Source organism: Sceloporus undulatus, chromosome 6 (assembly GCF_019175285.1).
Source record: "Sceloporus undulatus isolate JIND9_A2432 ecotype Alabama chromosome 6, SceUnd_v1.1, whole genome shotgun sequence".
NCBI classification, from domain to species: domain Eukaryota; kingdom Metazoa; phylum Chordata; class Lepidosauria; order Squamata; family Phrynosomatidae; genus Sceloporus; species Sceloporus undulatus.
In genome coordinates, this window is record NC_056527.1 from 94,480,273 (window position 1) to 94,495,893 (window position 15,621).

A 15,621-nucleotide genomic window follows, 5' to 3' on the forward strand; every position below is an offset into this window, starting at 1 on the left:
TGAGACCAGATTGGGACTGCGTCTGCTCTTGTTGGCATGTGCTACCCACTGCTTTCTACAGTCTCATTGTCTGTCCCTTTTGTCACTGCTGCCACCATTTTGAATTTCAGAAAAGGGGCAGGGATGATGATAGCAGCAGGTATTGCTGGCTTAGACTTCCCCTGTTCATCTTCTCCTTAGTGCCTCCTATATTAGCCTAACCTGACTGCACACCCTTCATATATGTTGGACTAGAAATTTTACCACCCCTGCTTGTCATGATTATTGACTGTGCTAGCAAGGGACAGTGAGAATTGTAGTGTAAAAGGTGTGTTGGGCATTGGATTGGGGAATGCTCATGGACATGCTCCCAGACTGGTTTTACGGTGTGACTTCTGCACAAAGAAGGAACTACCAGTTAAGTTTTGAACAGTCAAGATGCTTCACTTTAATGAAAAAGAAGTCATTGTATATGAACAAGTGTTTTGATAGAAAAATGCTGAGGCAGGGGAAGTGTCCACATACGCGTAATCCTACAAGTTGTTGCCCATTTTGTAATCTTAAAAAGGGGTTAACATGAATTTACAACCAAACATCTTGGGATACCCATCTTTTTTCTTTTTTATTCATTCCTCAAAAGCTTGCATGCAAATGGCCCTTTGATAGCACATATGGTCACAAAAAATTATAACAGATTCTCTGTTTAGCTGAAGTTTACTTGGCAAGCCAATAAAATGCATTCCTCTCACCAGGCTAAAAAGGAAACTTTTCCCCCTTTAGCTATGCTAATACCATTTATCACTGGAATCATAGCGCCTGCAAAAAATATTGTAAAGGAGTACAGCTCCCAGAATCCACAGTTAGCATGGCTAGGTTTTTACCAGTTCAGTTGCCCAGTCACCATCCCTCTTTATTATCCATTAGGAAGATGTCTGGGTAAGAGGACGTAGGCAACCTGATCTGTTCCAATTTATTGTTCTTCTCCCTGGCCATCTGTGGCTGCAATCCTGCATGGCTCAGAATAGTACAGTAGTTCCACATGCTGAACTACGCTTTGCTCAGAAAATTACCACCTCCCAGACCAACCATAGATACTCTGAAGCCCCTCTCCCAGTGACAGTTCTGTGCTTAGTGGAGAGTAGGAACTGGATTACAGAAGCATCTGTCTATGTCCCTGTAGCCAGATGCAAAACATTTACATCATCTGCTAACCTAGGCTGGAGTCCATACACTTCTGTGGCACTTCAATGGGTCTGGGAGGGCTTTGGTTGCTGCAGAGGGCATAAAGGAATGCCAACTTCCACAGCGACCAAAAATAGATGAAATAAATAGCTTAACTTAAACCTACATATATCTCTAACAGGACCCCATCGAATTACAGAGATGAGCAACATGCAGCCTGCAAACCACAGACAGGCACTCCCTGGTTTTGGAAACCACTGAAACCCCATCACCACTGCACAAACACACAGACAGACACACACATAGATGAATCTCATTTCTAGTAGCAGGATTCCCCATGTGCCTTGTTTTAAAGCAAACATACGTGGATTAGTCATAATGATTAAATTAGATGGCAAAGCAGAGGGTGAAGACTGTGGTGGGTATGGGTGTGTGTGCTACTGAACCCTCCCTGTAAACCCCAGAAATTGCCTGGCTCTAAACAAAGGTAGGAATCATGTGGTCATCCAGATGTTGTTGGGCTGCAATTCCCAGAATTGGCTATACTGGGTAGAGGTGTTAGACCCAGCAACCTCTGGAGAATCATGGGATTCCCATCCCTGTAATAAAACATTCTTTAAGGGCTTAGGTTTAATAGGATGCTACAAGTAGGGCTTGATCCATTTACTGTAGTTTTAGGCATTGTCAGAATTTGGCAGGTTATTTTTTATTTTTTTTAGGTTAGTTGCCATTATAGCTTCAATATTAAATACAGTGAACCCTTCCCTTACGCGGGGGATTCATTCCAGATGGAATTCCGCGTATGCTCGTGCCCCATTGGAAACAACGGGGCTCATGCTCACAGCATGGTATGGGGCGCATGTACCATTTGCCTAATTGCCACACTGCTTTAGCATAAGCTTTAAGCTGTGTATGGTGTGCCCGCGTATGATGCAGGCGCACTGTAGTCCATGTTTCTCACAAGTAACTGATAGTTACTGTTTAACAAAATAAAAACAAAAACAAACCTGTATGTTGCAAACCTGTGGTATAAAATACATTTTCCTTTTGTCCTCCTCTTCATCATCATCTCAGCACATACAGAACACAGGAGGCAGTGGTACAAGACACAGCACAAGCCAGCACGTTATAACAATAGCAGGTATGGGTAACAGTAACTAGTTTCTTCCAAAATCTGGATACTGCTTTGTGTACAAATTACCAGTACTGGCCAATGCTGAGATATAACGGCAGTACTGTTCACACTGTGTTGCGCTGCAGCTTGGCCTATCCTTAACATCATCCTTCTCTGCAATTCGGAAGGCATTAAGTATATTTAAATTCAGAAGTTGGAGAAGTTACTTGTTGTGCTACAAGCCCCAAAGTCTCCTCATCAGTATGGCTACTGGTCATGTACACAAATTACAGTTAATGAGCATTGAAATTTAGTAGTACATTGAAACTTTTAACAGGTAATATGTTTTGGCAAATTGACTTTAGACTTACAGTTGGGTTCTCTTTGGACCAAGTATATAATATGTTTATCCAGGGGAATGCTTTACTTTGGTGATTTTTAAAAATTACACCTTCCATTGACTTAGCAGGTAAGCCCAAGTCATTGCCCACCTGAAAGCATTGGCCTGCCCAAAAGGCAAACAAAACCTTTTCTTTCTTTCTTTCTTTCTGCTTGCTTGCTTGCTTGCTTGCTTGCTTTAAAATTAAACGAAGAATATTGGGATTTACATCCAAAGCCATGAAAAAAATGTGTCTGAGGAGTCTTAGGAATTCATAGCCATTCATCTGAAAGGACAAGATTAGGCCATTCCTTTCTTCTTTTAAAAGATATGTGCCAGTTGTAGAATTTTATGGCTTAGCAAAGAAGAAGAAAAAAGAAGACTGAACTTTAAGAGGCTCTGTCATAACCTTATCGCTTTGAGGATACACAAGTGTTAACTAGCTATGGAATTTATACATGCAGAAACTACCTCAAACTTAACAGTAAGAGTTCTAAAAATCCTTGTGTGTATGTGAGTGTGTGTAACTGTTTGAGAGAGAGAATGATTACTGTCCATTCAAAGGCTGTAGCTTTATATAAGCCTTGAAGAAAGTGGTGCTCCAGAGCCCATTCACACTACACAGTTATACTGCTATTATTTCACTTTAACTGCCGTAATTCTGTCCTTTGCAATCCTGAGGTGTGTAGTTTGGTGAGGCACCAAAGTGCCATTTCTAAGTGCACCTCTTTAAACTTCCAGTTCCAAGATTCTATAGGACAGAACCATGACAGTTAACGTGAAATCGTAACACTATAATTATGTAGTGTGAAGGAGCCCCAGATAGGATTTCCCCCTGCCATATACCTCCTGAAAATAAGATGGCTACCTCAAGTAAAAATCTACAGTAAGGGTAGCTTTTGCATTGCAGCTGGTGGCTTATACAGTAGGCCTGGGACTTCCCTTTCCACAACTGTCCTGCAAGGTCCAATCCTTCACTTTAATTTTGGGGTGGTGGGATCCAGCAAGCCCACTTTGGGAAGGAGTCTCTCTGGCCAAAGCATGGCCAAGACCCAACAATTTCTTCAGCTCATCACTAGTGAATTCTGCACTCTAATGTTCTTAAATTCTGCAACAAGAAAAACCCACGTTGGGTAAGTGGAACCAGCAACCAAGATGTTATATCAGTGGCAATGACCACAACTGCCTTGATGATTGTTGTGAGTCAGTTGTGCCTGTTCTCGCTTCCTGACTCGTTTGTCTTGTGGAAGCTGGACTTTCTTCGATTTGTAGGACAAAGCAGGTAGAAACACAAGAAGCTGCCTAATAACCAAATCAAACCAATAATCTATATAACTTGGTATTGTTTGCACTTACTGGAAGCAGCTCACTAGGATTTCAGATGGAGGGGTGATCCTGCCCTTCCCAGAACAGCCCAGGGATGGAACCTGGAAACTTGTGCATGGAAAAAGATCTGCTCTTTCACTGAGCTGTGTCTCTCCCCTTCCCACTTCCCATTAGACGGTTGTTGAATTAATAAGCTGTGCCTTTTTCAATACTTTTAATTCTCCAGAAGATAAATATCAGTTATTATACTTCTTTCCCAATTTAGTGTGATGCTGTAGAATAGAAGTGCCAGATTATTATGCAATCGTAAACAGGCAGCATCTCTTAATTAAAAAGCTCTTAAGTGCTCATTCAGTTTACTTTGGCAGAAGAAAGGTCATTCACAAGTCCATGATCTATAGGTAAATTGATAATCAGAATAAATGGTCTAAGATTCTGGTGTCCTTAGTACACAGCTGCCTGACACCTCTAGCCTTCCATTGGTTCAAGGGCCATGACCTGCAAAATTCCACAGTTCAGAAATGAACACAGGAACAAATCAGCTGATCTCTTGACTGTTATACTTGCAGGCCATTGGCTGTAATAATGCTAATCAATTGGAAGTTGGAGAAGCAATGTAGTTCAGATGTGTTGCAACCATGACTGAAGCCTTAGAGGGATAATTTGATTTTGGCAAATTGGTTTTTGACAGGGAGGAGGATATTTTTAAATCACAGGCTTTCTTAAAAAAAATTCTGCAAAAGCTTCCTATACTTGTGATTAGTAAAGGCAATAGCTGAGAACAAATGAATAGCACAGTCCTGTGCATCCACTTTTCAGGCTCTGATATGTACCCTGACATAAGTCCCATAAAGTTCAATGGGCTTTACCCCTAAGTAAAGTATATATAGGATTTCCCAGTTCAAGAAGATGTTTAGCACAAGCCCCACGGATGTGCATGGAAGCTGTGAAAGAGCACTGGACCATAGGGCTTGCTTAGGGGGTTTCTAGCAAGATAGGGGCTCTGTGGTCTGATCTTGATTCTAACTTGATTCATCAAGCCCAAGAGTGAGTTGTATTGATAGCAGGGGGTCCTTCCAATTTAAATCAAGGTAGGTTTTTCAGTGAGCTATTTTCTGCTGCCCCAAACATGGTAGAAGAAACCCTAATCCATTGATCTGCAGCTTCCTCAAAAGAGATGTGATAGCATTGTGCATCTTGATTTCTGTTTCTGTGGGAAACAGAACTGGAAAGATCTTAAGATCCACTGCTGATGCACTTCCCCACTGTCCCTGACTAGGAAATGCAAAGGAATTTCATGTGATCAGGTAAGCGCTTGGCAGTTTGCTCTGGGGGCATTGTGCCAAGTGGGCATTTTCTACCACCATACCACAGTGGCTGAGATTGTTGGCAAGCCAGTTGTCTGGAAGGTCTATTCAGCTGTAATGTTATCCCATGCAAACAGCTAACCCATATTGGTCCAGGATTCATTCCACAGCTGTTCCATTGTGACTTGGTAGTGGAAGCACAGCTTGGACAAGTTACTTCTTTGGGCCGGAATCCTTTCAGTGACTCATGGTGGTGTAACATGGTTACACTAGTGTTAAGTGTTTTTATGGGCATAGCAGAAGCAGTTTTGCCCAGCTGTAAAACATTGGGCACAGCTTGACCCACCTGATCCAAATCGCACTTGGTAGGCTGTTAGCTGTTAGTGGCACCATGCCCCAGCTGGGGACTCTTGCCCTCTCAGATCTCTATGTAAGTACACTAGCAGAGCTTTAGCAATAAATAAAATAAATAGGACCTTGGCCTCAGACTACACCTGCCAAAATCCTCAGCTGGTATGGGCCCTGGCCATGCTGGCTGGGAGGTTCTGGGAGTTATAGGCCATATAATAATTGCTCCAGTCTCTGGTGGAAAGGAAGATGTGTGTATAGCAAAAATAGGGAAACTGGATAGAGCAAGGAATGGGCAACTTGACTTTTCAGGTGTTTTTGGGCCAGAGCTCCCATCAACCCTATCCGGTATTTCAACAGTGAGGGATGATGGGAGTTTTCACTCTTTTAACATCTAGCAGGATACAAGTTGTCCACCCCTGAAACAAGGACACATATAGACCATATTTATCCAAAAATAGCTTAAGGTGTATTTGAACCATAAGGGAAGCTAGTAGTTCATAATATTCTGCTTGTCTGATGACTTTTCTCCAGAAAAGGAAGAAGACAAGGCAAAAACCTTATTCCTTCTTGAGGCTGTTTCAAACAATTAGTTTCCATCAAGGTTATGTGCATACATCATGGTAAGTTTACCATGATTTGGCTCCTACTATCAAACCTCCATTTTCTTTTTTTTAAAGGCAAACATAAACCAATACCCCACTCCTAAATAAAACACATATGAATCCTGCTGCTTTGTCCTATTGCAGGTTTCTTTTTAACTGTTTGACTTTTTCAAAGATGAATACCTCTCCGATATGCTGTGTGGTGTACAGGCATAGCAAGGCAGAGCCCCTGCACCGTATGTGCATTGGCCTTTGGAACAGTAAGCTGAGACTGATACGATACAATTGGCTGTTTTCCCAGTTCAGTGCTGTGACCACTTAGAGTGTGGATCTAGTCATTTGTCACATGGAGTTTGGAAAACAATGCTTTGTTTAGATTACAGCTCCCAGAACTTCCTCGGCCAGTATGCCTCATTGCCATGCTGCCTAGTGGATTCAGGGAGTTGTTGAAAAAAGAAAAGTTTCTACGCTCTGCTCCTTTTAAACTAGGTGGAATGGCTGTAAGTATAAATGGCAGTATGAGCTAAAGCAAGCAAGAGGCTGGCATCCTGTTGGTTAGCCCAACTAGAGTAGACTGGTTCATCAGTTCTTGAAGTATGAGTCAGTATATAAATCTCATGACTTCAGTGGGCCCATTGTAATCAGGACTAAAAAAGAAATTAGGCCAATTGGTAGTAAAATCCCTGCCCCTTGTCTAAAGTATATTTTTCTGATTGTCCTAAATGAAAAGGAGGGAGATGTGTTCCCACAGATTCACCATCAGGAGAACTAGGCTTCTTTAGGACATTTTGTTTTCTGCATTCAAGATGACTGCTGTTTTGCACTGATGCCAGCAAACAAGGGATAATGAGAAACAAGCCCCTGTTCCTTCAGAAAGCATGGCCAGTCATAGGTTTTCACTAATACAATGAAGGCTCAGTTATGCTTTATCTGCTTTCCAAGGTTGGTGTGAAGGCCTAATAATGCATGACGTGAAAAATGTCTTACTTCGGTGATTCTCAAACTTGGCCTTCCAGGTGTTTGGGACTTTGACTCCCAGAATCCCAGACAATTGGACAAGATGACTGAGACTTCTGGGAGCTGAAGTCCAAAACCCCTGAAGTACCAGAGTTTGGGAATCAATGCCTTACTGAATAGTTGCTGAATTCTAATGGTATTTGTCAGCTCCAGTGTTGGCGAGGGAATGATAGATCTGCTCCAGGTTGAAGCCTGAACTTCAAGGGAGCTGTCCAAAGTTCTGAACTCTCTTCCTCAATTAGATTCAGTGCCTTGATTAGCTCCTTTAGTGTTCAAACTGAAAACTGGAGCAGATTCACCCCTCTCCCAAAAGAACAAAGCTAACGCTGCAGGATTCTCAAGATCTAATTAAATTGTCCATTGTCTCCGAACCCCTTCTACAAAGAGTGCAGTTTGGATCCGTATTTAGACATTTGGCTCTAATTGGTTTTTAACATAGGCATCACTGATTTCACACAGTCTACTCTAAGCATGACTAGGACAGGTTCTGATGGCTAGGTGTTTGTAACTTAAACAGTTTTTCTTACCCAGAATGGCAGACACAAAGATGCAGGCTGTTACATATAGGAGCTAACAGTGCCTAAAGGGTATGAGGAAACACTCCTGACTGAAGGATTGTTCTTGCCTTTCACTTTGGCATCAGCCTTTTATATGGAAACCACCTAATGCTGAAAGATTGTGGTTGCCAGATCAGAACTCCTGTCTGCTCCTGCCTCCTGGGAGAAGTCTGGGCAAATTTTGGAGCACATAGCCATCCAACATGGACAGGCATCAGGATTCTGGGAACTGTAGTTCCAAAAGAATAACATTTCCAAACTCTGCTCTTGGGTCATCATGAGACTTGGTCCTACTGCATCTGTTCTGTTTCAATGTTTTCTTTGGAACAGCTGAGCATCAAGCAGAGCTCTATCAGTCACAAAAATTTCCTTACAGTTTTTAAAAGACCTGACCGCATTGTTTTCCCTTCAACAATAGGAATACAAGCCATGGCCTGACTCTCCACTTTCATTCCAGCCTTTTCATGTGGCATATAAAAGGCACTCACCCCATCCACTCCAGTCCAAGTTGCTTTTGGCTTCAACTAGGTGCCTCTTCAATCAGCCTTCTCAGCATCTCAGCCAACATATCAGTCAAGATCTTCTTAAAGTGCCTGTTGAGCTGCACTTCATATCAACTTAGGGGCATGATGACCATTATATACATATGATATGAATATAACCAATTCGTGTTTGTTTATCTACCTCTTAGCACCAATAGATGAAATAAATGAATAAATAAATAGGTAGTGATAATACAACATGCTGTGTAGTGTAGGGAGAAAAATACTTTCCCCCCTCAAAGAAATACTGTTCTGCTTAATTTCTTTTTCTTTTAAAATAAAAAATAGAAACTATGGGCTCTCCCTGCATTTTAAAGCAGACTTAGTGAATTGTAGAGGGCTGTGAAAATGATGGGCTGGTGAGGCAAGATTTGCCTGTGTCAAAGGGACAACATGCTGTGCCGACTGACCCAGTATGGCTCAGCGGAGACATGTAGAGGCGAACCCATGTTCAGGGTGCTGCCATGGACCACTGGACAAGTAGCTAAGTCTTGATCCCAAGAGCAATGGCAGCAGCCCATGGCTGCATGTGTCCCACTGGGCCTTCCAATAGACAGTATTGAAGTGATACATAGGGATTAGTAAATGTTCCTTGTTGCTGGGACTGCTTCCCAATCATGTATGCCAGATAGCATAAATCATCAGCTTGCAAGTAGGTGTATGTTTGCTGGCTCAGAAAGTTTGTCTCTTCTTCCCCAGCCTCAGTGCTTCCAGTCTGTAAAATGGGACTAAATCAACTCTTATTACCCTGCCAGGCGGTTAGGAGGACACAGACAAGGGGGAATGGAATGGAGTTTACATATTGAGAGCACCATAGAAACCATTCATGGCTACATGCCATCAACCCCAAGCTTTTGGGACAACTTGTGTTCCCCTAAAGCCTCCCACCCCGCCTCTACAAGTTGATTAACCCTGATTTTTAAAATGTTTGTTAGTTTATAAGAGCTCCCAAATTTCAACTGTTTTCTTCCCTTTTATGACTGTTTTTTAAAAAGTGCGCCATGTTTTTGTTTCTTCTATTTCCTAACAACCACCTTCAGAATTCATGACTCCCATTTTCTTTCCACATTCTTGACATATATCCTGATGAGCGTCCTATCTACCAGCAATTGATTGAATTGTGCCTTAAGAACTACAAGTGCATAGTCTTTTGTAAAGCTTTTATCTCCCTCCATTGAGGGTGCCGAACAACCGCATCACATTTTAAAAAAATAAAAACTAATGACCACGATGGATTTCCGTCAATGGTTCATCAAAACAAACTCAACCAAGACAGAGTGGGGGGAAGAATTAGAAAGATTGCCTTGTTGGGGGTGAGAATGAGGTCCATCATGGACTCAAATATTCTGTGTCAAAACAGCAGCCAACCAAGTGGCCCTGGGAATTGTCAGAACAAGGTTAATTTGCCATTTCCCATGGTTTGCCACTGTTATCTGGTATACTGTCCAGTCACCATGGCTAATGGCTGTTGTGGCAGACCTGTTCTCCATGCATTTCAGTAATGTTTTTTTTAAACCAACTCAGGCAAGATAAAGCAAGACCAACTCCCAGTTATTTTGAGAGTGTTCTTGTATTAAGCTATTTTGCTACCTGGGTGGAGGTCTGATTATCTTCTATCACAGCAATCAATTGTTATCATCTTATTGGACAAATCATGTTTATTTTTTAAAAAATTGCACCGTCATGTGAATTTGGACAAGTCATCTGTCTGCTATGCTTTACTGCAGTGACTTCAAGAAATGTGTCAGATTGTTTCTTCCCTTCTGTTGGATGTAATTGAAATTATGAGTTCAGCGCCGGTCTCTGATAGGCTGTACTCTTTGACTATTGTTTTCTTTAATTTGGTGAACTGTAAAAGAATGTTCTATTTACAAACAAACAAACCTTTTCTCCCTTTAATTTCCCTTTCTAATCTCTGTTCTTTGATCCCCTTATACTTTTTTTTTGCATGAGGCAGGTTAGTTGGCTCAGATCCAAAGTTGCGATTACAGATGGACACTGACTCCATTTTTCTTCCAGCTTGATATTTGCCACAAACTGCTTTACTCCACTGTTTCATTTTTTAAAATAAAAGAAGAAAAAAAAAGTTTGTCTTTCCTCTTGTTCTCTGATTTAAGACTTAATGCTTGTGTAGCGCAAGTGTGATAAACCTTGGTGCTGTGACTTCAAAAGCTAGGATGACCAATAAAAAGGGATTCTGGGAGTTGTAGTGCAAAGGGGCTTAAGGTTCCCCATCCCTCCTGTAAAGTAAGAATTGTTATCCCTTCAGCTGCATTGAAGATTTGGGATGAATGGGAGAAGGTGACATTTCAGAAGGCCACTGAAGTGCCTGAGGTGGAACTGGGAAAAGAGTTCCTAGCTTTGTAGCCTGGTCATCTCATTCAGAACCAGGGTAGTGTAGCAGGGATTCTGGGAGACCAGGGTCCGCTTCCCTGCTCAGCCATGGAAACCCATTGGATAACCTGCAATGGCAGCCTCCCTTTTGAGGAAATCTTGCCAGGAATACTCATGATAAAGTCACCTTAGGGTTGTCGGAAATAAGTCAGAAATAACTTGAAAGCAAATAACCACCACCTCTCAGCCATTCTTAGATATGGGGTTTGCCTGAATGTAAGGACACTTCCCATGTTCCTATTCCCAGTCCAATCCAGCAGCCAGGATTGTGTGTGCACAGTACCAGGGACAGCCCTCCCATGAGGCAAAGTGACCAGATGGCTGAGGCAGATACAGTGGCCACTCAAATAGTCCTTTACTAGGTGGATTGCTAGACCCCATCTACCGGAGGATCACTCTCCCAGGACCAGTGCTGAAGTGAAATTCAATTGCTATTCCAGGAAGAGACACCATCACCATTATATAGGAAGCAATAGGCCTCATAATGCTAATATTTTCTTCAACAGCTGGGGGGGGAAAAGCTGTAGCTGTGATTCAGACAAGCTCAGGATTTTCACTGGTGAGCTGAGGGGAGGCTATAGTTGAATAGCCCTTGCTTCTCAGTGTGTGCACTTGCACTTCTGGTTGGAATGGAGCTTGTTTTGTACCACAGGGTTGTGTGAAGGTAGCACCCCATATGTTGGAGGTGGGCAACCATGGTCCTCCCACTGCTTTTGACCCACTAGCCCTAGCTAGCATAGCCATGGTGAAGTATGGGAATTGCAATCTAAAAATATCTGGAAAGGCCACAGTTGCTTATTCCTTCATGCACTCAGAGTTCAGACACTAATAAGAACAGAGAAGAACATTCTTGGCAACTGCCTTGATGTAGCACATTTGTTGAGCCTATTGTACCACAACATAGCTCCCTTCTGACTTCTATTGCCATCTCCAGCATTAGCATTAGAAAGAATGGGGCAATTGCTAGGAGACAAGTAGTAGTAGTAAGGTGTTGGGAATTGTGTAGGCCTGGCTCTCTGCCCTTCCTCCAAGTTAGCCAGTTGCCCTCAAATGAAGCAGAGGATTCTCTCCTTTCACCAAAATCTAAGTAAGGGTCTTGTATGCATGGACAGTGGCTTCTTGCCCTTCAGCTCAGGCAGTGAACTGTTTTGGGCAGGGACAAACCATGTCCATAATTTGAGAATGTACTTGTGCCATTGTATCACTAGGAAGATCCCATGTGCAAGGTTGGTCTGAACAAGACAAATGCAACACAAGTGTCTTGCATGGCTTGGTCCCTCTGAGGGAAAAGGCAACCTGCAATGCATAGTGGTGCCTTTATGTTGTCTAGACAAAAGGCCATGAGCTTGATTTTGAATTGCATTTTAGGAAGCCAGGAGCACCCTAGGTCAGTTTAAATTTAGAAAGAGTTAACCACAGGGATGCAAAGAAGGTCACAAATGTTCTAGAGCTTGAAGAGAAAGAGAGAAAATGATCAACCATCCTGAGAGATTTTGCCCTTAGGGACATTTTTGATGACAAAGTAATTCACATTTTTAAACTTTTCTGTAGGGAACAACAACTGTTCAGTAATTACAATCTCATAAGCCTGAATGGTGGATGTTGAGAAGCTCCAAGGAATGCAGGGCTAATACCTTTCACCATCAGCAGGGGTTATCTGAAAAGGTTTCTAAGTGGAGATTCTTGAACCACGAAATAAAAACTTTACAGACACACACATATATATACAAATGTTTGTACATGATAATAAACCTATTATATAACTTTGAACATATTATAGATTTGAACACAAGTATTTCCTTGGTTCAAATCTCCCTGGAGTCATGGAAACCCACTGGGTGACCCTGGGTAAGTCATACTGTCTCTGCTTCAAAGGAAGGCAAAGGAACCCTCTCTGAACAAATCTTGCCAATAAAACCCTCGATGAATGATTACTTTGCCTTAGGGTTGCCATAAGTCCGAAATGTCTTGAAGGCACACAGCAACAAGAATTCCCTTGTCCCAGAACCACCTCTTTAACTTGGCACCTTCCAACTGTGATGGATGACAATTTCAGTATTCCCCAACCAACATATTCAGGTTGAGGAAAGCTGGACTAAAGGTCTGTTGAAGTGCTCTACAAAACACATTGTAAGATGACTTGATCTGAGCTGGATTTAAATCGCCCAGAAACAAATATGGACATGTTCCAATTGCACTGATCTTAACGTTTTGCAGAGGGCAGAAAAATGTTATTCTGTTACAGTAAGAGCAAAAGGAAAAAAAGTGTTATCTGAAATCAAAACATCACGGATGAGGAATCCTGGAAAATGAGCTGTAAACAGAACTTCAATTTTCACTCTTTGTTTTTTTTTATATAAAGTAATTTTTTTGTAGAACGCTTTATACATTAATTAAATAAGACATGGCAATTCCTGCAACAAACAATACAACAAAACAAACTGTAGAAGGTGTATTTCACCAAAGGCCAAAATAAAAGAAGAAATTAAAAGTCTTCTGTTACTGTCTTGGAATACGATTCCTTTATGAAACCTCTTGTATCACGTTCCTTCAAGAAACCCAAGTGATGAGCTGGTGGGTTCAGACATTTGGTGTTGCTGTTAACATAGTCTAAGAAAGGGAACCAAGTCTCTTCCAAACATTTATGAAATGTCTCATTTTTTAGCACTTTTGAGCTTGCAACCAATCTTTCCGTTAACAGTACATCCCACAGACGACGCCACCAGTTTTCTATGGAGAAATTACCAATTTTCCAATTTTTAGTAGTTTCAACCTGCAAAAACAAAAACAACCCCAAAAAACCCAATTGGTTTTTTGTTTTATGTTTCAAATTTTGTTAACATTCAAAAGAGGTGAAAGCAATAAAAGCCTTGGACAAGATGTGATAGTCTGTTTCCTAGTTTCTGCGATTATTGAAATAATCTCCAAACAGAATTGTATGACTATGGCAATTCCATCCACATGTGCAAGTACATGCCCTTGTTCCTACAGCCTCTCCAACACTTAGTATATGCGCAGTTAGTGATTCTTACAATCTGGACAAGGGTGAAGTACCATTTGTAGATTAACTCCAAGGTGGACTCCCTAATGGGGGCTGATTTTGTCTTAAAAGGAGGGGTACCCCAGGTTTTCTGCCAATCTGAGACTTGAATTGTTATGTTCAGGTCTAATTCCCAGCCTCTTTTGCGAGTAAGGCCATTACCATAAATCTCCTCTACGAGCCAAGTATAAATTTTAGCTGGCAGCCCTTTAACATGTGATGAGATACACCAGTTCTCAAACATTGTTATACAGTGTGGGGTCTTACCATTCTTAATTATATTTTTGTAGGAAGGAGTTCACCTGATGAAGTTGAAACCAGTTAAGGTGGAGAGGTACTATTTTCATCAGGAGTTGCTCCATGCTTCTAGCTTTACCACTGAAGAAGAGGTCTTGCATTATATAAAGTCCTTTACTTTTCCAAATTTTAAAATGACAGATTTTTTTCCTGGCTTTCAAAATGTGGATGTAATAGAGAGAGCCTGATAAGAGAAGGTTCTGGGGACAGCAAATATTTCCATTTCATCTACCCCAACAAAGATGTTGGAAGAAATGCGGTTTTGAACTTTGATAATTATAAGTGTGTTATAGGGGGAAAATAGACTCATTTCCTTACATGACATCATTAATTTCTAGTTTTGTCCATACTGCTTATGCATCCCTTCTTATCAATTGGACTACAGTCGCCTCCGCTTTCATGGGGGATCCATTCCAGCCCCCCCCCCCAGTGAAAACAGAAACCAGCCAATATTCAAGCCCCATTGGCTTGAATGACAGAGCGCACCGTTTTATGTCCCTGTTTGCCCCTCGCACCTAATCAAGGGACATGGATTTGAAGTCTGCACAAACGGAGGGACAACTGTATTTGATTTAATCGAAAAGCTGTGAAATAACACTCTAAATGCAGTATGGCTAAGCCTCCATTATAGGAATGAGAAAATCTGTTATGTTTTGGGAAGCTCGATTTCTTCCCATTAAAAATAAAGGAATTAATTGCACGTTGCCATGCTTTTAAATACTGTATGAGGGGAAAGGAGTAAGTGGCAGTGTCTGGAACAGAAACAGCAGTTTGGGCAACAGGAACATTTTGAGAAGAGCAATTCTGCCAAGCAGTGATAAGTTAATGTGCATCCACACTTTTAGTTTCTCTGTTATCCATTTGTTTATTGGTTTATAATTGGGGTACTAACTGAAGTAAATCCTTTGTAATCAGGACCCCCAGGCAGGTGAAACCAGAGGGTTTCAACTGAAGATTAGTCATCCCCTGCCATCTTTGTTGAAGATCTAAAGGGGTATGAAAATATACCATATTTGATTTCTGCAGGTTTATGCAAATTTCTGCATATTTATCAAACTTTCCGTGGTTTTATAACTTGGCCAATTTGTGGCTCTAGCCAAAAGGGACAGTTCCCAAAACAAGACACTCCCTCTTCAGTTCAAGTTCATGCAGAAATGTCACATCTGGGGGAGAAAGGATGGGCGGTTACCTTGGAAGACAGCTGTCATCCCTTGGTGAAACATTTCATCCTGTTCTTAAAGAACTGTAAAGCCAGTTTAAACTGGGTGTCTTTCTGTGTTCTAGTCCGGAAGGTATTATATCTTTGCTCCACATTACGCTCCTGCAAATTGTTTGCAGACTCATGGGGTTGGTGATCCACGCTTAAATGACTACAGGAGCCGACCCGTAGAACTCCCAGTCCGTCTATGAAATATTCTGAAAGGAAGTTTTGGAATAGTAGAAGTCAGTTAGGTAACAGAACAAATTAAGACACAGGCCAATAGCTGACAAGGATTTTATTATAATATTATGCTACTTCATTCACTGAATGTTA

The 15,621-nt window shown here is 41.6% G+C and overlaps 2 protein-coding genes across 9 annotated transcripts in view; one reads left to right on the forward strand and one right to left on the reverse strand.

Moving 5' to 3' along the window:
* The window catches only part of IGF2BP1 (insulin like growth factor 2 mRNA binding protein 1), a 124,229-nt gene extending 113,794 nt beyond the window's left edge, over positions 1 to 10,435 (forward strand). For 2 of the 6 annotated variants that reach the window (XM_042474540.1, XM_042474542.1), the window contains exon 16: positions 2,236 to 10,435. The gene's annotated coding sequence lies outside the window, so the exon portion shown is untranslated. The remainder of the gene's footprint in view (positions 1 to 2,235) is intronic. The other 4 variants (XM_042474543.1, XM_042474544.1, XR_006104597.1 and 1 more) reach the window with 3 other exon arrangements.
* A 2,699-nt stretch (positions 10,436 to 13,134) lies between these two features.
* Positions 13,135 to 15,621, reverse strand: part of B4GALNT2 (beta-1,4-N-acetyl-galactosaminyltransferase 2) — a 38,816-nt gene continuing 36,329 nt past the window's right edge. For all 3 annotated transcript variants that reach the window (XM_042475302.1, XM_042475303.1, XM_042475301.1), the window contains 2 exons: positions 15,277 to 15,503; positions 13,135 to 13,523 (listed from right to left, as the gene is read on the reverse strand). In XM_042475302.1, the coding sequence (XP_042331236.1) occupies positions 15,292 to 15,503 (212 nt within the window). In that variant the 3' untranslated portion in view covers positions 13,135 to 13,523; positions 15,277 to 15,291. The remainder of the gene's footprint in view (positions 13,524 to 15,276; positions 15,504 to 15,621) is intronic.